The 22700-nt window shown below is 43.4% G+C and overlaps 1 protein-coding gene across 1 annotated transcript; it reads right to left on the bottom strand.

Moving 5' to 3' along the window:
• Positions 1 to 639: 639 nt before the first annotated feature.
• Positions 640 to 22415, bottom strand: TXNDC15 (thioredoxin domain containing 15). Its single transcript, XM_065875027.1, has 5 exons — positions 22334 to 22415; positions 13584 to 14071; positions 4833 to 4996; positions 2754 to 2884; positions 640 to 836 (listed from the first exon to the last, which is right to left on the bottom strand). The coding sequence occupies exons 1-5, from the start codon at positions 22398 to 22400 to the stop codon at positions 640 to 642; spliced, it is 1047 nt and encodes a 348-aa protein (XP_065731099.1). The 5' UTR covers positions 22401 to 22415.
• Between the last annotated feature and the right edge of the window lie 285 nt (positions 22416 to 22700).

Here is a 22700-nt window from a genome sequence, read left to right as displayed (position 1 = left end):
TTAGTGCATGCTGATTAATATCTGCCTTACCCAGAAACAACTTCTTAAACCACTTCAGATGCTTTCAGTGAAATCAGAGATCTTGAACACCAAGGTATTTGACTTTATTTTCCCATTGGTTGCTACTTGAAAGGGCACACTTATCGATCCTAATCATTCTTCCCATAAAAGAACACTTTCCTGCTTACTGACTCTGGGAGAGAAATGGCAAATGAACAGAAAACCAACTTTCTCAGACATATACAAGAAATCAAGAGTTTTCTAAAACTATAGCCTGAAAGTCCTATTTCTGCCTCTATATAGTAAGCATACTGTCATTCTACTCACTATTCCACCAAAATACATCTTCACATGTCAAACTGGATTACTCCCTTAAGTACTGGGTAATGTTCAAGTAGTAAAAACAAGAATTTTTACTGAATGTTATGGAATATATTTGCATTTGCTTATTACAATACTAGTTAGAAACACCAGTTTATAATTTTTTACACATTCAACAGTTCAACAAACACATGATTCTTTCAATCTGACTGAAGTTGTAAGTCAGCGCTTCGCTGGAGAAAATGTATGAAATTGCAGCGTTAATTTCTGAAATGAAGGATTGAAATTCTTCTTTCCAACTCTCCTTTGAGGCTAGCACTACTCCGCATGTTCCTGCTCTTGTCCTGGAATTAGCCATCGAATACTCTCAGTTCGAACGGTGGCATACATAATAAAACTAATTAAAAAGAATAAGGAAAATACAAGCAACCAGTCTACATTTTTTATCAAAGTGCTGGGAAGAGGACCTATTTGGTCAGCTTGAGTTACCACCACATTTTTCTTGGCTTCTATACCTGAAAGAGAAATCAGTCGTTTCAAATGAGATAGAAAACATACCCGCTACAGAATTTTCTTAAGTATTCTGCATGGTATGCAAAATGATATGCAGCCTTAAAATAAACACCACAGCTAGTATATCTGGGATGGGTTTCACTTGCCTGTCAGTGTAATCTGTAACTTGCCCTTCTCCCCACCACATCAAAGGAGCAGGAATCCATTCAGCTGTTCAAAGCTAAAACACTAGAATTTCAATGAACTCACCAGAAAGGTCTTAGTCAGTGCATTGTGTGAGTTGTCTTTTGTTCTCTTTCAAGACCAATGTTCAACAACTAGTAAAGCTATTCTCAGGAGTCTACAGAATGTTTTCACAGGGTAAGTAATGCTAAATTCAAAATGCTTTTAAATAATTTACTGAAAGAATTGTTAGGGGACTTCCCTGGCAGTCCAGTGGTTAAGACTCCACACTTGCACTGCAGGGTGCGGGTTCATTCCCTGGTCAGGGGACTAAGATCCTACATGCCATGTGGCACGGCCAAAAAAAAAAAAAAAGAGTTAAGCTGAGCTCATTTAAAAAAAGAAAAAAGAAGAATTGTTAGAACAACTAACCACCACTGGGATCAGTGATTACCAAAGATGCTATGACTGCTAGATTTCATTTGGTTCTAAGTTTTCTGAGAGCACTGAGCAAAATGGCTCCCCCTGTCCACATCAATCTAAACGACAACCAGGGGTCCAGGACAAAACTTGGAATAACTACCTGGTAAGAAGCCTTTCACTCCTATGAGGTAAATCAGTTCTTTGTTTTTCTGTGTTAGATATAAGTCATTACATGCAGCTAAGAATATATGGAAGGTATGTTATAATTTTTATTTACTTCCAGTGAATATATTTCAGGAAGAAGAGGGGTGCTCGTAACTGAGGCATTAAAGCTTTTGAGGAATGAATTTTCCAACAAAGGAAGTTTCATCAATGTATAGTGCTCAAATTTTTACAGGATAAAAATAAGGCCCTATGTTTTGGCAAATATTAAGGAATTAAAATAGCATCTACAAATGAATTAATAAATAGAACTCTATACAACAACAAACATGAATAAAACACAGCCATACACAACAATGCAGATACATCCCATAAACATAATGGTCAGTGAAATCAGCCAGACGTGGAAGGATCCATACTATACGTCTCCATTAATATAAAAGTCGAAAAGAAGGAACACTGGGGCTTCCCTGGTGGCGCAGTGGTTGAGAGTCCACCTGCCGATGCAGGAGACACGGGTTCGTGCCCCGGTCCAGGAAGATCCCATGTGCCGCGGAGCGGTTGGGCCCGTGAGCCATGGCCGCTGAGCCTGCGCATCTGGAGCTTGTGCTCCGCAACGGGAGAGGCCACAACAGTGAGAGGCCCGCGTATCGCAAAAAAAAAAAAACAAAAAAACAAAAAAACAAGGAACAGTACACTATGGTGTTAGGAGTGAAGATGGTGGTTATCCTTGGGGAGGACAGGAGTGAGTGCTGAAAGGGGACTGGTGATGTTCTCTTTCTGCGTACTGGTTACTCAGGGTGTTCACTCTGTGAAAATTCAGTGCCACGTACCCTAGTGATTGGTGCATATTTTTGTGTAAATATTACATTTAAATGAAAAATGTATGTAAAACATTATCTAGAGGTATATAGTACGTGAATTTTATCTCAATAAAGCTGTTATATTTTTTAAAGGTATCTATAATCATATTAGTATTACCTATTCATGTTAAGCTTGCCACTGATCAGGAGACATTTAACAGGATCTTAACATTTCATTAGAAAAGAAGTTTTATATCCTAAAGCCAATCTTGAATCCTTCACTTAAGGACAATACTGTAGCAGATCCGAACCCACAGAAGGCACATTCCTCCAGCAATAAAATGTCTTCTTCTACAGTGTTCTACATACCTGTCTGGTTAAAAATGAAGATTTTCAGCGTTTCCAATGTTCGGTCTGTATGATTAAATCTAGCCATTGGTTTAGCCCCTTGAAATAACAAGATGTTAGGAACAGCCACAGTGCCAAACCTCGTAGAAAGGCTACAAGAGAGAGAAGTCAGTCAGAAAACCTGAATTAACAGTGGGCTTCCTCACGCAATTACCGTATCAGAATGGATGGAAATAAATGAGGAAGGCTCAGTTTCCTGTGACCTATGGAGGCTCCTGATACTGAAACAACAGGCTTGTAGTTGCTCCTGACAGCCTTCCTCGTGGGTCATGGTTGGGGGCATTCGTGTTCTGTTCTCTGAGTTGCTTTCTGTTACAACATGGAGCTGCCCATGACACAATTATTCCACTAGTTCTGTTTTTAACAGCCAAAACAGATCAGACCAGAAAATTCTAATTTATGAACGAAGCACACTATGTCAATTTACCTAACAGAAGAAATTTCAGACTCTGCAGAATACCCATCTCCAACCCTCATAAAAGATTCAACTTAAGCATTTAGGTTAGTGAGTCGGTGCAAAGGAATCTACAACCTAACAAACACACCAGGAAGTTCACAATTAAGGCAGGACAATTCAGAAGTAATAGGACCTGAGCAGTACTGTTTCACTTTTACAGAATACAGAGTAGTGGTATAAGCTCCAGAGTCAAAATGCTCAGGGTTCAAGCCTCAGTTCTGCCACTGAACCAGCTGTGTGAGCTTTGGGCAGATTATTTAACCTTTCTAAGCCTCAGTTACCCCCAGAAGTAAAATGGTAATATTGTATGATCAGGATTTTTTCTTCTGTAAACATGCTGTAACATAAATATTAACATATGAGGCAAACACGTGTCCCACGCCATACAGTAAGAGCGAGTATGCTCTATTCTCCATAATTGAGGCACTATACCAGGCACTGAGATGGATGCATGGTGATGAAGAAGGAACAGAGGAGATGATAAAAGCCTGCAGGGATTGGGGGGCAGCATGGGGGTTAGTATCAGACCCATAACCAAACAGCACTAAGCAGGTGCTTGGAGCCAGCCCTGCTGGCTTGGGGGCAGTGGAGAGCCCAGTCAAAGCTGGACAATGACCTTGAATGTCCTTCCAATCAGTCTGTAACCTTGAGCCTGGCCACTGAGATCTCTCCCTGAAGGCTTTGTGGGAATTTGTTGGGCAATTTCTTTATTCATAAACAATTTCAGGTAAACACTGGCAGTCCCATTACCCACCCCAAAAATCAGTGCCTCATTTTCACCACCAACTTGACTATCTTCCAGAGTTTCCAAATTTATTCACACACAACCTCCTTGTGACCTGCTAACAAGCAGCATCTGACTTAGAGGAGGAGGGGAGTACACAGTTTATAACCCCAGGCACAGTCACAGGGGAAGTATACAACATCTGCACAAAGTTCTTTGTAACTTACCTTACTGAACATTCAGAAAAGACAAAACCCCACTGAACAATATGAAGGAACATAAATTTAGCAAGGGTAAATGTATTTCAAAGGCCTAAAATAATTCGTCAAATTTATCGAATGTCTACTAAGAACACGCATGCAAGAATACATGTGAGCACGAAGAAAGAAAAGGAAGGAGGGAAAGAAGGAAAGAAAAAAATAAAAAGGAAAGAAAGAAATCCTTAGTAGACATAAAACGGGTGCCGAGACTTAGGCTGCCAGGGTGGGAACCTAAGCTACAGATGAAAGTCACAAAGGAAGGCCCTACTTAGGATGCTAATTTTGCTAATTCAGTCTGGCCCGGACCCTAAAACGTCCTCTGCCCCCACCCCTGCCATCAGGCAGAGCCATCACTGAATTCCACCACGCAGAGAACAGTCTTTCCTTCTCAAGCGGCCTCCAGAAAGTCTCCCTCGGGAATGTGACAGTCCTCACTAGTCACACTTGTTTCTCCCTCCCTCAGTTCCATTTCAAAGCTCAAGCTCAAACCTACCTCCTCTGCTCCTAACTTAGCTGATTACGACCTCCAAGTAACTGCAACCATCATCCAACAAGATGAGGCAGAAACCCCACCAAGGGAAGATACCAAGGGAAGATACCTGCTGTGCTGAGATGCATCCAGTGCCAAAAAGTGAAGAGCTGGAAACGCCCGGGGCAGAGAGTTAAAATGAGGGGCCAAACTGGCAGAAAATCGGCACCAAGGGGTGTAAAACAGGACTAGAGTGCAGTCACTACCGTTTGGGTTGAGAAAATCCATAAGGTCCTGTGGCAAAAGAAACAAAGTGTTAAAGTCAGCAGTACAGGATGTGCACTTTTTCTGGAAGGATACACAAAAAACAGGAACCACTGCTGCGTCAAGGGAGAGGGGGTAGGGGCAGGGACGGGAGGGAGACAGTAGTGCAGCTCCCGAAGAACCTTCTGGATTGGAACCATAGGGATCCATGGGTCAGCAGAAAAGTACTAGCAAATGACATGTTATAAACTTTCCTCCAAGGTTTCTTTTTTTCTTTTAATTGAAGTATATAGTTGATTTACAATGTTGTGTTAATTTCTTTTCCATTACGGTTTATCAGAGGATATTAAATACAGTTTCCTGTGCTATACAGCAGGACCTTGTTGTTTATCCACTCTCTATGTGATAGTTTGTGTCTACTAATCACAAACTCCCAGTCTATCCCTTCCCCACCCCCTTCTTCCTTGGCAACCACAAGTCTGTCCTCTATGTCTGTGAGTCTGTTTCTGTTTCCTGGATAGGTTCATTTGTGTCGTATTTGAGATTCAACACATAAGTGATATCGTATGCTATTTGTCTTCTCTTTCTGACTTACTTCACTTAGTATAATAATCTCTAGGTCCATCTACATTGCTGCAAATGGCATTATTTCATTCCTTTTTATGGCTGAGTAGTATTCCATTGTATATATGTACCACATCTTCTTTATCCATTCCCCTGTCAGTGGACATTTAGGCTGTTTCCATGTCTTGGCTATTGTAAATAGTGCTGCTATGAACATAGGGGTGCATGTATGTTCTTTTTCTTTTTTTTGGCTGCACTGTGCGGCATGCAGGATCTTAGTTCCCCGACCATGAAGTGAACCTGTGCCCCCTGCAGTGGAAGCGTGGAGTCTTAACCATCGGACTGCCAGGGAAGTCCCAGCATGGTTTTTTGTTTGTTTGTTTGTTTTTTACATCTTTAATTGGAGTATAATTGCTTTACAATGGTGTGTTAGTTTCTGCTTTATAACAAAGTGAATCAGTTATACATATACATATGTCCCCATATCTCCTCCCTCTTGCGTCTCCCTCCCTCCCACCCTCCCTATCCCACCCATCCAGGCGGTCACAGAGCACCAAGCTGATCTCCCTGCTTCCCACTAGCTATCTACCTTACGTTTGGTAGTGTATATATGTTCATGCCTCTCTCTCGCTTTGTCACAGCTTACCCTTCCCCCTCCCCATATCCTCAAGTCCATTCTCTAGTAGGTCTGTGTCTTTATTTCTGTCTTAGCCCTAGGTTCTTCATGACATTTTTTTTTCTTAAATTCCATATATATGTGTTAGCATACAGTATTTGTCTCTCTCTTTCTGACTTACTTCACTCTGTATGACAGACTCTAGGTCCATCCACCTCATTACAAATAGCTCAATTTCGTTTCTTTTTATCGCTGAGTAATATTCCCTTGTATATATGTGCCACATCTTCTTTATCCATTCATCCAATGATGGACACTTAGGTTGCTTCCATCTCCGGGCTATTGTAAATAGAGCTGCAATGAACACTTTGGTACATGACTCTTTTTGAATTATGGTCTTCTCAGGGTATATGCCCAGTAGTGGGATTGCTGGATCATATGGTAGTTCTATTTTTAGGTTTTTGAGGAACGTCCATACTGTCTCCATAGTGGCTGCACCAATTTACATTCCCACCAAGAGTGTAGGAGGGGTCCTCCTCTAAGCTTTCTTAATATTACTATAGAGCAATTTTAATATTTTTCATAATTCATCAATTCATATACTAAGTACTCACAGGGTACAGGCCACGGTCCCAACTTTGGAACTCTGCATCTCATACAATCTAACAACATTATTAAAGCACTGTGGTCTCAGGCCCAAACTATCATCTGAGCAGCTCCAAGTCGGTACGAAGCAGTCAGATCCATGTATTTGACCAAAGGTCAGTTCAGTGTGAGGGTGCACCATCCCTGCCACCACCAAAACTCAGACTGCTCAAACTGCTTGCTCCTGGTCGTGTGTGTGACACCCATTAAAAGGCCACAGAGCTGAGGCACAGCATTCACCAGGCACTGAGGGGAGGGTGCAAGGCCAGTGCTGGCACCTGCCTCGGAGGGGCGCTCAACATACCATATGTACCCTCATTTGAAATAAGCAATCACACCTCTCAGAGCTAGGATTCTTCTCTTACATAAGCAGCCTGAATTCATTCTGCTCTCTGGCTTTAACGATCTTACAGAAAATGTCAGTCAGTGTCCCAGGATTCTCTTTAGAATCACCATTTAGCCAACTAGCTGGAAAAGCATGCCTGGGCTGGACAAATTGGTCAGCTCTCAGTCCAGAGTAAACACTAGATTCACACTCTTCGGAGGAAAAAAAACTTTTCATCAATATAACATACTTCACGGAGGTATAGAACCAAGATGGTGGAGTACAAGGATGTGCTCTCACTCCCTCTTGTGAGAACACCAGAATCACAACTAACTGCTGGACAGTAATCGACAGGAAGACACTGGAATTCACCAGAAAGATACCCCACATCCAAAGACAAAGGAGAAGCCACAATGAGACAGTAGGAGGGGCACAATCACAGGAAAATCAAATCCCATAACTGCTGGGTGGGTGACTCACAAACTGGAGAACACTTATACCACAGAAGTCCACTCACCGGAGTGAAGGTTCTGAGCCCCACGTCAGGCTTCCCAACCTGGGGGTCCAGCAGTGGGAGGAGGAATTCCTAGAGAATCAGGCTTTGATGGCTAGTGGGATTTGGTTGCAGGACTTCGACAGGACTGGGGGAAACAGAGACTCCACTCTTGGAGGGCACACACAAAGCAGTGTGCACATCGGGACCCAGGGGAAGGCGCAGTGACCCCAGGGGAGACTGAACCAGACCTACCTGCTAGTGCTGGAGGGTTTCGGGCAGAGGTGGTGGGTGGCTGTGGCTCACCATGGGGACAAGGACACTGGCAGCAGAAGTTCTGGAAAGTACTCCTTGGCGTGAGCCTTCCCAGAATCCACCATTAGCCCCACCAAAGAGCAGGGTAGGCTCCAGTGTTGGGTCACCTCAGACCAAACAACCAACAGGGAGGGAACCAAGCCCAAGCATAAGCAGACAAGCAGATTAAAGTTATACTGAGCTCTGCCCACCAGAGCAACACCCAGCTCTACCCACCAACAGGCCCTCCCATCAGGAAAGTTGCTCAAGCCTCTTAGATAGCCTCATCCACCAGAGGGCAGACAGCAGAAGCAAGAAGAACTGCAATCCTGCAGCCTGTGGAACAAAAACCACATTCACAGAAAGACAGACAATATGAAAAGGCAAAGGGATATGTACCAGATGAAGGAACAAGATAAAACCCCAGAAAAACAACTAAGTGAAGTGGAGATAGGCAACCTTCCAGAAAAAGAATTCAGAATAATGATAGTGAAGGAGATCCAGGACCTTGAAAAAAGAATGGAAGCAAAGATCGAGAAGATGCAAGAAATGTTTAACAAAGACCTAGAAGAATTAAAGAACAAACAAACAGAGATGAACAATACAATAACTGAAATGAAAACTACACTAGAAGGAATCAATAGCAGAATAACTGAGACAGAAGAGCGGATAAGTGACCTGGAAGACAGAATGGTGGAATTCACTGCTGTGGAACAGAATAAAGAAAAAAGAATGAAAAGAAATGAAGACAGCCTAAGAGACCTCTGGGACAACACTAAATGCAACAACATTCGCATTATACGGGTCCTAGAAGGAGAAGAGAGAGAGAAAGGACCCAAGAAAATATTTGAAGAGATTTAGTCAAAAACTTCCCTAACATGGGAAAGGAAATAGCCACCGAAGTCCAGGAAGCACAGAGACTCCCATACAGGATTAACCCAAGGAGAAACATGCCGAGACACATAGTAATCAAATTGGCAAAAATTAAAGACAAAGAAAAATTATTGAAAGCAGCAAGGGAAAAATGACAAATAACACACAGGGGAACTCCCATAAGGTTAACAACTGATTTCTCAGCAGAAACTCTACAAGCCAGAAGGGAGTGGCACGATATACTTAAAGTGATGAAAGGGAAGAACCTACAGCCAAGATTACCCTACCCAGCAAGGATCTCATTCAGATTCGATGGAGAAATCAAAAGCTTTACAGAAAAGCAAAAGCTAAGAGAATTCAGCACTACCAAACCAGCACTACAGCAAATGCTAAAGGAACTTCTCTAAGTGGGAAACACAAGAGAAGAAAAGGACCTACAAAAACAAACCCAAGGGCTTCCCTGGTGGCACAGTGGTTGAGAGTCCGCCTGCCGATGCAGGGGACACGGGTTCGTGCCCCAGTCCGGGAAAATCCCACATGCCGCAGAGCAGCTGAGCCCGTGAGCCATGGCCGTTGAGCCTGCGCGTCCGGAGCCTGTGCTCTGCAATGGGAGAGGCCACAACAGTGAGAGGCCCGCGTACAGATAAAAAAAAAAAAAAAAAGGAACTAGAGAAAGAAGAACAAACAAAACCCAAAGTTAGCAAAAGGAAAGAAATCATAAAGATCAGAGCAAAAATAAATGAAATAGAAACAAACAAAACAATAGCAAAATCAATAAAACTAAAAGCTGGTTCTTTGAGAAGATAAACAAAATTGATAAACCATTAGCCAGACTCATCAAGAAAAAGAGGGAGAGGACTCAAATCAATAAAATTAGAAATGAAAAAGGAGAAGTTACAACAGACACCACAGAAATACAAAGCATCCTAAGAGACTACTACAAGCAACTCTATGCCAATAAAATGGACAACCTGGAAGAAATGGACAAATTCTTAGAAAGGTATAACCCTCCAAGACTGAACCAGGAAGAAATAGAAAATATGAACAGACCAATCACAAGCAATGAAATTGAAACTGATTAAAAATCTTCCAACAAACAAAAGTCCAGGACTTCACAGGTGAATTTTATCAAACATTTAGAGAACAGCTAACACCCATCCTTCTCAAACTCTTCCAAAAAACTGCAGAGGAAGGAACACTCCCAAACTCATTCTATGAGGCCACCATCACCCTGACACCAAAACCAGACAAAGATACTACAAAAAAAGAAAATTACAGACCAATATCACTGATGAACATAGATGCAAAAATCCTCAACAAAATACTAGCAAACAGAATCCAACAACACATTAAAAGGATCATACAGCATGATCAAGTGGGATTTATCCCAGGGATGCAAGGATTCTTCAATATACACAAATCAATCAATGTGATACACCATTTTAACAAACTGAAAGAGAAAAACCATATGATCATCTCAATAGATGCAGAAGAAGCTTTCGACAAAATTCAACACCCATTCATGATAAAAACTCTCCAGAAAATGGGCATAGAGGGAACCTACCTCAACATCATAAAGGCCATATACGACAAACCCACAGCAAACATCATTCTCAGTGGTGAAAAACTGAAAGCATTTCCTCTAAGATTAGGAAAAGAGAAGTATGTCCTATCTCACCACTATTATTCAACATAGTTTTGGAAGTCCTAGCCACGGCAATCAGAGAAGAAAAAGAAGTAAAAGGAATACAAATTGGAAAAGAAGAAGTAAAACTGTCACTGTTTGCAGATGAAATGATATATACAGGGAGAATCCTAAAGATGCCACCAGAAAACTACTAGGGCTAATCAGTGAATTTGGTAAAGTTGCAGGATACAAAATTAATGCACAGAAGTCTCTTGCATTCCTATACAATAATGATGAAAAATCTTAAGGAGAAATTAAGGAAACATTCCCATTTACCACTGCAACAAAAAGAATAAAATACCTAGGAATAAACCTACCTAGGGAGACAAAAGACCTGTATGCAGAAAACTGTAAGACACTGATGAAAGAAATTAATGATATCAACAGATGGAGAGATATACCATGTTCTTGGATTGGAAGAATCAATATTGTGAAAATGACTATATTACCCAAAGCAATCTACAGATTCAATGCAATCCCTATCAAATTACCAATGGCATTTTTTATGGAACTAAAACAAAAAATCTTAAAATCTGTATGGAGACGCAAAAGACCCCGAATAGCCAAAGCAGCCTTGAGGGGAAAAAAACTGAGCTGGAGGAATCAGACTCCCTGACTTCAGACTATACTACAAAGCTACAGTAATCAAGAAAATATGGTACTGGCACAAAAAGAGAAACAAAGATCAATGGAACAAGATAGAAAGCACAGAGATAAACCCATACACCTATGGTCAACTAATCTATGACAAAGGAGGCAAGAATATACAATGGAGAAAGACGGTCTCTTCAATAAGTGGTGCTGGGTAAACTGGACAGTTACATGTAAAAGAATGAAATTAGAACACTCCCTAACACCATACACAAAAATAAACTCAAAATGAATTAGAGATCTAAATGTAAGACCGGACACGATAAAACTCTTAGAGGAAAACATAGGAAGAACACTCTTTGACATAAATCACAGCAAGGTCTTTTTTGATCCACCTCCTAGAGTAATGGAAATAAAAACAAAAATAAACAAATGGGACCTAATGAAACTTCAAAGCTTTTGCACAGCAAAGGAAACCATAAACAAGATGAAAAGACAACCCTCAGAATGGGGGAAAATATTTGCAAATGAATCAACGGACAAAGGATTAATCTCCAAAATATATAAAGAGCTCATGCAGCTCAGTATTAAAAAAACAAACAACCGAATCCAAAAATGGGCAGAAGGGGGCTTCCCTGGTGGTGCAGTGGTTGAGAGTCCGCCTGCCGATGCAGGGGATGCAGGTTCATGCCCCGGTCTGGGAAGATCCCACGTGCCGTGGAGCGGCTGGGCCCGTGAGCCATGGCCGCTAAGCCTGCGCGTCCGGAGCCTGTGCTCCGCAACGGGAGAGGCCACAGCAGTGAGAGGCCTGCGTACCACAAAAACAAACAAACAAACAAACAAACAAAAATGGGCAGAAGACCTAAATAGACATTTCTCCAAAGAAGACATACAGATGGCCAAGAAGCACATGAAAAGCTGCTCAACATCACTAATTATTAGAGAAATGCAAATCAAAACTACAGTGAGGTATCACCTCACACCAGTCAGAATGGGCATCATCAGAAAATCTACAAACAACAAATGCTGGAGAGGGTGTGGAGAAAGGGGAACCGTCTTGCACTGTTGGTGGGAATGTAAATTGATACAGCCACTATGGAGAACAGTATGGAGGTTCCTTAAAAAACTAAAAATAGAATTACCATATGACCCAGCAATCATACTACTGGGCATATACCCTGAGAAAACCATAATTCAAAAAGACACATGCACCCCAATGTTCACGGCAGCACTATTTACAACAGCCAGGTCATGGAAGCAACCTAAATGCCCATCGACAGACGAATGGATAAAGAAGATGTGGTACATATATACAATGGAATATTACTCAGCCATAAAAAGGAATGAAATTGGGTCATTTGTTGAGATGTGGATTGGGATTGACATGTATACACTGATGTGTATAAAACTGATGACTAATAAGAAGCTGCTGTATAAAAAAATTTTTTTAATAAAATAAACAAACAAAAAAAAACATACTTTGCAACCTAAGTGTCCATCAACAGATGAATGGATAAATAAGATGTGGCACATATATACAATGCAATATTACTCAGCCATAAAAAGAAACGAAATTGAGTTATTTGTAGTGAGGTGGATGGACCTAGAATCTGTCATACAGAGTGAAATAAGTCAGAAAGAGAAAAACAAATATCATATGCTAACTCATATATATGGAATCTAAAAAAAAAAATGGGTCTGAAGAATATAGGGGCAGGACAGGAATAAAGACACAGACGTAGAGAATGGACTTGAGGACACGGGAGGGGGAAGGGTAAGCTGGGACGAAGTGAGAACAGCACTGACATGTATACACTACCAAATGTAAAATAGATAGCTAGTGGGAAGCAGCCACATAACACAGGGAGATCAGCTCGGTGCTTTGTGACCACCTAGAGGGGTAGGATAGGGAGGGTGGGAGGGATACGCAAGAGGGAGGGGATATGGGGATATATGTATACGTATAGCTGATTCACTTTGTTATACAGCAGAGTATAACAAAGCAATTATACTATAATTGCTTTACAATGTAAGCATTGTAAAGCAATTATACTCCAGTAAAGATGTTAAAAATATATATATATATATATATATATATATGTATAAAACATACTTCTCAGGGACATGACTAGTCTAAACAACGCTAAATTACAATTTTAGTAATTCAGATATTTTATTTTTATGCCTCCATAACAAATACCTCATTTAGAAGAAGAAGAATGCTATGATTCTGATACCAAGCACCGATCTGTCCACTGGGATTTTTATCATGAGACTTGGTGGTGAGATTAACCCAAGGCTGACTAGGTTTAGGCCTCCTAAAAAGCATATTTGACACTAATTATACCTCCTCCTTTTCCTACAAACATCACAGAAAGCCAGATGAATTTTCACTGATGCAGCCATTAAATGCTATCCCACTTACAATATGATAAAGATTATGACTCCTCATTTGAAAGTTGATAGAGTATTAAATCGTAAAATGAAATGTGCGGAAAAGGAGAAAAGCACTAAATACTTTTGTCTCACCTGTGACATATTTAAAATTTTCAGAGTGAAATTTTCTAATCCCGTCGCATTTCTCTCCTCGCAGTTCACCTTCGGGGATTTCAGACTTTCAGTGGTGTTGGCATCCTCTGTCGGCGGGGGGTCAGATTCCACCACTTCAGGCTCTGCATAGTACTCCTCTTCTCTCTCCGGGAAGCTGGCTCCAGCGCTGTCCAGAGAGAAGAGGCTCTCCCGGGGGTTGCACCTCGAGTCCTCCTCCCCTCCGGCCCCGCAGGTGCCGCTGCTGGGCTCTGGGCTCAGTTTGTCCTCGGCTTCCCCAGGAATCACAGACAACATTACCATGTGTTCACCATCAGCGTCCAGCCCCAGCACTGCCTCGGCCTCTTCTGCAGCCAGGTCCTGGCCCACTGGGTCACGGGAAGGCACCTCCTCACTCGTGTACCCAGCCCCCACCTGGAATGGGTAAGCAGGCTGCTCCTCTGACCATAAGTGACCTCTTTTCTCTGCAACTAAAACATGCCACTATGTTCACAGTCACATCTAACTTCAAAATAAATGAATCCCAAAGAATTACAGTTCTCAAATATGAAATCTTCCCCTCCAGAGTAAAAAGTTACCTTCCCACTAAACTATCACAGAGCCACCCATCATTCTCCAGGTCATGAAGAAGATCACAAGGAGATACTAGATTAATGAACGCCAGGAAGTGGACAAACACATAGCTTCATGCAAAACCTGCTGCTTGCCATGCGGATTACAAGCAAAAACATTCCACTGCAGACATCCAATTAGGAAAATATAATACAAACACTTTAACAATTTAGTTTCTTTGATGAGACTATCCGAGAAAATAATGATGGCTTTATGGAAGATTCTACCATGGCAAAGCACCTTTGCACCCATTATAACAGCTCTGTGAGATGGGCAGCACAAGGGTTATCATGCCGACTTAACAGATGAGGTACAGAGAGGTTCAGTGTAATGCCCAATGGCACACAGCCAGTAAGCAGCAGAGCCACGTCTAAGAGCGAAGTCCACTGACTGCTACTCCAGAGCGGGCCTTACCCTCCCCACATGATACCTCGGAGGGCTGCTGGGCAACACTGCCCGAAGAATGCTACTAGAGCCAGCTCCTTCCCGGGGTGGCCTCTACAGCTGGCCTCTGCTCTCCTGCCTGCTGCCCTTGGGCTACTGCCCTCAGGAGTGCTAAAGGTGCACCAAGCAGAGCAGGGGCAGCAGCAGGGAGAAGAGGAGGAGGATTTTCCTCTCACTTTGGAGCCACTAGATGCGGCTTGGGCCAAAGGTTCAGGTAAGGGGAGAGTCCTGGGCAGTCTCATACATCCATCCAGCAAGCTCCACTCACCTCTGTACAATGACTCCTGCCCTCCACCTTTCATGACCTCAACGACAGCCGCCAGACTCCGGGCCAGGCACTGACCAGGGGAAACGAATGGGCCCAGCTGCACTCAGACAAGCCCACCATATGGCTGGGGAGCCACCAGCTGTATAATGAGCTCTGCATGCAAACAGCGTGTCTAGCAGAGTGTGAATGACCAACTGGCTTCAAAGCCGGGGAGGGATCTGGGAACTTCCTAAGGTATGCACATTTGTATAACGTCTCAAAGAATATCTCCACAGATGTTTGCAGATTCATTCAGCAATTCAAAAACACTCTCTGGGAATTTGCTTCAGGCTCAGTGGAATAATGGGAACCAGATTTATTCTCCCTCCTGAAACAACCCAAAAAACAGCCAAATATGTGAAACAACAGTTTCAGGAGACTAGCAATGAGACAACGAAGGACAGTGAACAGGAAGCAGATGAGAAGAGCCCTACAAATGCTCTAGCTTACTGCCTGAGAGAGTTCCTGCCCTGTCTCAGGGAGGGCCCAGCTGACTTCTCCAGTTGAGATGGAACTGAGGGTCCAGAAAGACCAAGAAGCTAGAGTTTGCAGGACAGAATACTGGAGATGGGAGAGCTGCAGAAAGAGGACTCTGGAGATCTGTGGAGGGGGCCCCGCCTTGAGTATACTGGTCAGCATATGCCTGTAAGTGAACTACCCCAAGCCAGGGAAAGAACCACTCAAAGGAATTAGAGGTAACAGTACCCAACAGCCACAGAAAGCTGGGAATAGTACCTGTCCCCACCCACTAGCCTGGGAAACCTCCTAAGTCACAGGGTACTGGGGAGAGTATGCGAAAGGGACTTGCCTCAGCAGTGGGGCCCAATTAACCCTAAAGTAAATACAGCTCTGCTTCCATCTAGCAATCCTTAAAAGTGAGAATCACACTGTGTTCAAGTAACTTAACTGTATCCCAGAACAAAGCTCAAGAATATTTACAGGAATACTAAAATATCTAGCACTCAACCAGGTAAAATTTACTTCTGGCATCCAATCAAAGATTACCAGGCATGCAAAGAAGCAGGGAAATTCTCCTCATTATCCATAACGAGAATAAGCAACCAAACCTGACCCAGAACTTGCACGGATTTCAGAATCATTAGATGAGGCTGTCAAAACAGCAATAACTGCATCACATATGTTTAAAAAGTTAAGTAGATATAGAGAACATAAGATATAAAAAGAGACCCAAATCAAAATGCAAATCAAAACCACAATGAGATATCACCTCACACATGTTAGAATGGCTATTATCAAAAAGACAAGAAATGACAAATGTTGGTATGCATGCAGACAAAGGGGAACCCTTGTGCACTATCAGTGAAAATGTAAATTGGTGCAGCCACTAAGGAAAACAGTATGGAAGTTCCTCAAAAAATAAAAAATAGAACTACCATATGATCCAGCAATTCCACTTCTGGGCATTTATCCAAAGAAAATGACAACACTCACTTGAAAAGGTACATGCACCCCCATGTTCACTGCAGCATTATTTACATAAGTCAAGACATAATAGGGAGAGTGGGAGGGAGGGAGAGTGGGAGGGAAGACATATGGGAACATATGTATATGTATAACTGATTCACTTTGTTATAAAGCAGAAATTAACACACCATTGTAAAGCAATTATACCCCAATAAAGATGTTTAAAAAAAAAAAAAAGACATGGAAGCAATTGATGGATGCATAGATAAAGAAAATGTGAGAGATATATACATATATTTGTATATGTACATGTGTGTATATATATATGTATATATATGTATATGTGTATATATATGTATATATATATATATAAAGTATTATTCAGCCATTTAAAAACAGGAAATCTTGCCATTTACGACAACATGGACAGACCTTGAGGGCATTATGCTAAGTGAAATAAATCAGAGAAAGACAAATACTGTATTATCTCACTTAAATGTGGAATCTAAAAACAAACAGGGCTTCCCTGGTGGCGCAGTGGTTGAGAGTCCACCTGTCAATGCAGGGGACACGGGTTCGTGCCCCGGTCTGGGAACATCCCACATGCCGCGGAGCGGCTAGGCCCGTGAGCCATGGCCGCTGAGCCTGCGCGTCCGGAGCCTGTGCTCCGCAACGGGAGAGGCCACAGCAGTGAGAGGCCCGCGTACCGCAAAAAACAACAACAACAACAACAACAACAAAAAACTCCACAAGCTCATACAGAAAACAGCTTGGTGGTTGACAGAGGTGGTGGGTAGGGGGTGGGCAAAATGGGTGAAGATGGTCAAAAAGTACAAACTTCCAGTTATAAAATAAGTAAGTCATGGGGATATAATGCACAGCATGGTAACTATAGTTAATTATACTATATTGTATATCTGAAAGTTGCTAAGAGGGTAGTAAACCTTAAAAGGTCTCATCCAAAGAAAAGAATTTTATAACTGTGTGTGATGATGGATTTTAACCAGACTTATTGTGGTGATCATTTTACAATATATATATATCAGATGATTATGTTGTACAACTGAAACTACTATAATGTTATATATCAATTATATCTCAATAATAATTTTTCAAAAGACCCAAATTATACTTCTAGCAATGAAAATTACAAGGTCAGAGATGAAAACTGCACTGGGTGGGATTCATAGTAGATTAGACATTACAGAAGAAAAGAGTAGTTAACTTAAGGCATAGCAATAGAACCCATACAAAATGAAACACACAATGAAAAAACGAATCCCCCCCCAAATTAAGAGTGACAGTGAGCTGTGGGACAATTTCAAGTGGTCTCATGTACAGATAATTGGAGTACCCAAAAGAGAGAAGTAAATGGGGGAAAACACAAAAAGTAATTGAAGAAACAATCACCGAAAACTTTACAAACCTGATGAAAACTATAAATCCATAGATCCAAGAAGCTCAACAAACTACACCAAGATACATCATAATCAAACTGATCAAAACCAGTGACAAAGAAAAAATCTTAAAATCAGATGGAGAAAAAAGACATGCTATGTATAGAGGAACAAAGATAAGGATGACAGCAGATTTCTCATTGGAAACAATGCAAGCAAGAAGAACAGCATCTTTAAGGGACTGAAAGGAAAAAAACTATAAACCTAGAATTCTATACCCAGCAAAAATGTCTTTCAAAATCAAAGGCAAAATAAATATGTTTTCAGACATACAAAAGCTGAAACAATTCATAACCAGCAGACCTACATGACAAGAATCTGAAATGAACTTCTTCAGGCAATAGAAAAATGATACCAGATGGAAATGTGGATCCACACAAAAGAATGAAGAGCACCAGAAATGGTAACTACATAAATAAATATATACAATTCTTTCTGAAAGTCTAGCTCTGAAGGGGAAAAGAAAGACCCGGTAGTTGTTATGGGCAGGCAGGGGGCTAAGAGAAACTTTCGTTTTGGTTTTCAGGACACAGGAGAAATTTAAGAATATATAAAGCTCATGGGAAAGTGAGTAAGCAGGGAGAGGTGACAATACAGGTTAGAGAGGGCAGAGTACAGGGCTTGAGAAGCAAGATAGGTCCTTGACAGAAGAGGGTCAAGCACTTCTTTGCCTATGACCTAGAAAAGGGGCTGGGTGCCTGGGCAAGGAGCTCTGTCAATGGGGTGCAGATGGCAGTCCTTCTGTAGCCTTTGGTTGATAAACATGTACTACTTGTATAATCATAAGTAAAAACAAACAAACATGTTTACTAGATCGTCCTCAAGACAGAGCAGAAAATGAAGCCAGAGAGGCTAAAAGTCTGGAGAAGAACAAAGGGTGCCAGATTTGGGAACCAACTCTACTCCCAAATGCACCAGTTCTGCAGAGATCTTCTCTCTCTGAACCTAATCAACATTCTAGGTCCTCTAAAGTAAATGGAGAATGCCAATATCCTAAAAGAATCTCAAGAGAAAAAAGTCAGCGCACAAAATAGAATCTGGTTCTTCTGATCACCTTTATGTAAAACTGGATAGATGTCCCTTACAGAAAATCAAAAGGAAGTCTGAGTGATGCAGAGAGCTAGAATTTTGAGTCAGGAGTGTTGTTTTTCCCTCCTGTGAAGATATTTAAGTAGAGAGGACAAATCAGGAACAAAACAAAAATTCTCACACCCTCAGGTACCATTTTTTTCATTTAAGCATTGGGAAGAAAGGAAACATTGAATTATTCCACTCTAAGAAATGACCTACCGTGTGAGAGCCACTGAACCCTCCCATGGTAATGCGCCTTTTAAAAAAGATTGCTTCTCAATGTCAATAATCTGATTATAGTTTGAGCCATGCATAAAGTGAAAATTACTGCACTATTGGCAGCAAGGAATATGTTTGGAGAACAGGGGCGAGGGCACCACTCCAACTCTGCCAAGGAGCTCCTTCATACCCTTCCAGTTGTTCTCAAAAGACTCTCTACCAGCCACAGGTTTTTTTTCATAATGGCTTCTGTGTCAGGGGAGCCAACTGGGGAGGACCAAAAACAGCTGGGGGTTAGAGGGGCAGCAACCCGTACTTTCCATAGGAAATTTTCAGTGTGTGCATCTAACAAATGGAGAAAATACCACTGAAATGCAGACATTCATAGGGCTACCATGCAGATTAAATGAGAAAAGACGTATATGGTCCCTGGCACATGGTAAGCACTCCATAAATGGCTACAGTGATGGCGATGATGATGATGATAATGGTTACGACTGATGCTTACAATCCAAAGAGATGGACGGAAACCACAACTAGGTCCTATTAATTCCTCTACTAAATACACTCTGGATCCATCCACTTCTCCCAACCCACTCACACCCCTCAGCCCAGGCCACAGTCATCTCTCACTTGGACAACTGCTGCAACCACCAAAATGGTCTTCCTGGTTGGCCCTCTACCCCCTCTCCAAACCCTCCTCACAGCATCCAAGTGAAACTGAAAGTCAAAGGCAAATGTGATCATGTCACTCCCCTGCTAAAACCCTTTCAATAGCTTCCCCCTACGCTGTGAATGAATCCATGACTACCAGGCCCCAGGTGATAAGGTCTCTGTCCATACTCCCAACAGGTGCCACTAGACATCTCTGGTCCCTGATCACTCACACCCTCCTCCCCCTACCTCAGAACTGTCCTGAGGGCTGTTTCTCTGCCAAGAGCCCTCCCTCCACTCCCTCTCTTCTTCTGGCTAATCTGACACATCCTTCAGATCTCACCCTAAACTTCACCTCTGTAAGGTGAGCTTCACCCTCCTAGACCCTCATACCAGAAGGGTCTCCCATTACAGCATTCCATAATGCCCTGGGGCTCTCCTTGAAGCATTTTCCACTCTTGTGGAAAATTTACTTAATTATTTGTGGTCATTTAATGCCTGCCTTCCCCATCAGACAGGAGGGTGGGCGTATTTCTCTACTTGCTCTCCACTGTACCCAGAGTGCCTAACAGAGTGTATGGCATATGACAGGTGCTCAGTCAGAATCTGCTAGTTGACTGTCTAGTGAAGACAGGTGTGGGGTGTTGAAGTCCAGGGTTGGCACCCGTTCCTTGACACCTGGACAGCACTGCCACCTCCAGTTGCTAATTTGCCAGTGGTATCCTCTGCAGAAAAAAAGCCTTGGATTTTCAGCCACCCCCAAAGGGAACCAGCTGGTGAAGATTCCTCAGTCCTCACCCCATTCATGGCCTGGCCATGATGACCAGTGACCCACCCCATGGCTGGTGTCACCCTCAGGTCTGTATGACGTGACCCTCCCTGCCAGGTAGGCTCACACTGACTGCCAAATCAGCCAGTGTTCTGCCAGGAAACAGCACGTGCAACTTGGACAATTCGAGGAGAACTTAATAAAGGTACCTCCAACATGTGAGCTGGGTGTAGAGAAACCAAAAGCAATGGTAAGGAATCCCAGGGTCAATAACAGCAGAGGGGGAGCCAGTTACCACTCATAGACCTTAAGAGTCCAGAGGCAGAAGCCTTGAAACAGAGAGTACAACCTTCTAGAAGCCCTAACTTTCAGTGGAGGGACACAGCCAAACTGCGATATCCCCAAAGGAGGGAGCTGAGAGAATCAATAACCTGACCTCACTGTCCTTTTATGCCAACACAACAGAAGCCAGAAGACAGAAGAGCCAGTTGTTTATTCCATACAGGACAGCTACTCAGGGCACAGAGCAGGGTGGAGAAGGCTGAAGAATGATCTGAGAGACAAACAGAAGATATCCAGCACATGCTGTCCCCTCTCTGAGGCTGGTGGTTAAGTGTAGCGACAGAGAAGTGTAGTACAGAGCTTTGACTGTGAGGTCAGGCAGACAGAGGCTTGAATTGTAGCTTCTCAACTTCTGCTGTTGGACCTTGGTAAAAGACTTAGGGGATGCTGAGTCTCAGTTTGCTCATCTATCAAATGGGGACAATAACAACATACATTTCATAAGCATTTAAAGACTAAATAAGATGATGCTCAAAAAGCACTAAGCACACTGCCTGGCAGATAATGAGTGTTTTCATTACTTTTCATTACTCAGCAAGTCGGCTGCCCTGCCTCCTTCCAGGACACGGCAGGGAAAGGAAAGATCTGGGTATTCCTGTTAAGTTTTGAATGACAAGAAAGGCCAAAGGGTCTGGACTTTAATAGGGCTCTGCGCAGTAGGGCGAAGAAACAATGGGAATAAGGCCTCCACTCCTGGGCCCAGCCATGCCTCCAGGTGGCTGCCTTCCCCACGGAGGGACCCTGAGAGCATGCTCTGGCAAGCAGCAAGTTACCCTGGGATCTGCTGTGTTTTTCTCATCTGTCCTTCACAGGCACCTGAGCAAGAGTGACCTCCTTACGAAAGTGGTCCAGCAGGGTGCAAAGTAAAGCGTGGGCTTTGCAGTCAGAGATACAGGCTCTGCCAATTACCAGAATCGCAAACGTAGGCAGATTTCTTAGCCTCTCTGAGCTCAGCATCTTCATCTGTAAAACACGGATACTCACGGAATCTATCTCATAGGATCGGTGGGAGGGCTAAATAAGATAATGATAGCACTATGCACAGTTCCTGGCTCCTAATAAGGGCACCATAGAGGTTGGCTATTCGTTATGATGATTATCATTAATAATGAAGTGCTCAGCACATGGGGGTACGCCTCAGTAAGCGCTAATACACGGTTCCTCCCGACTGAGTCACCTGCTCAGGGGCCTGAACATGGCCCGGGCATCCCGCCCCGCCGGCCCCTACCCCGGACCGCGAGCGGGGACCACCGGGGGAAGGAGGTCGGGATAACCCGGGAAGACGCGCTGTAGGGGGCGCCAGGAAGAGGCGAGGCGCACAGCGCGGGCCTTCGCGCAGGTAAAAGAGCGTCGCCCGGGTAGACAGCCACCTCGCCGGTCATTACACGCACAGCCGCCCGCGCCGCCGCCCACGGCCCCAGCCCGCACTCACCCTCCTGGCCGCGGGCGGGAGGCCCCAGCACCCACAGCAGTACCTGCCACCAGCCAAGGAGCCGCATGGTGCGCGGCGGGCAGCGGCCGCACCACCCAGGCCGAAGGGCAACCGGCGCACAGCGACGCGAGTCGCGCTCCTTGCCGGAGGAAAGCTTGAGGAGGAGAGCTCGGGAGCGCGGGCGCGGCCCCGCGCCGCCATCTTGGCAGCTGGCAGCTGCTGCGGGCGCCATCTTGGAGCCGGGCGGTCTCCTCTGGTCTCTGGCTTGTGCCGTGGGGCTCGGGGCTGTTAGGGAGCCAAGCGCCCGCCATCTCAGATCGTTTCGAAGTTTCCTGACCCTCAGGTCCTGGGCGGGGTTCCGGCAGAG

The sequence above is a fragment of the Phocoena phocoena genome, chromosome 3 (assembly GCF_963924675.1).
Source record: "Phocoena phocoena chromosome 3, mPhoPho1.1, whole genome shotgun sequence".
Classification (NCBI taxonomy): domain Eukaryota; kingdom Metazoa; phylum Chordata; class Mammalia; order Artiodactyla; family Phocoenidae; genus Phocoena; species Phocoena phocoena.
This window is presented reverse-complemented; position numbering and strand designations above follow the sequence as displayed.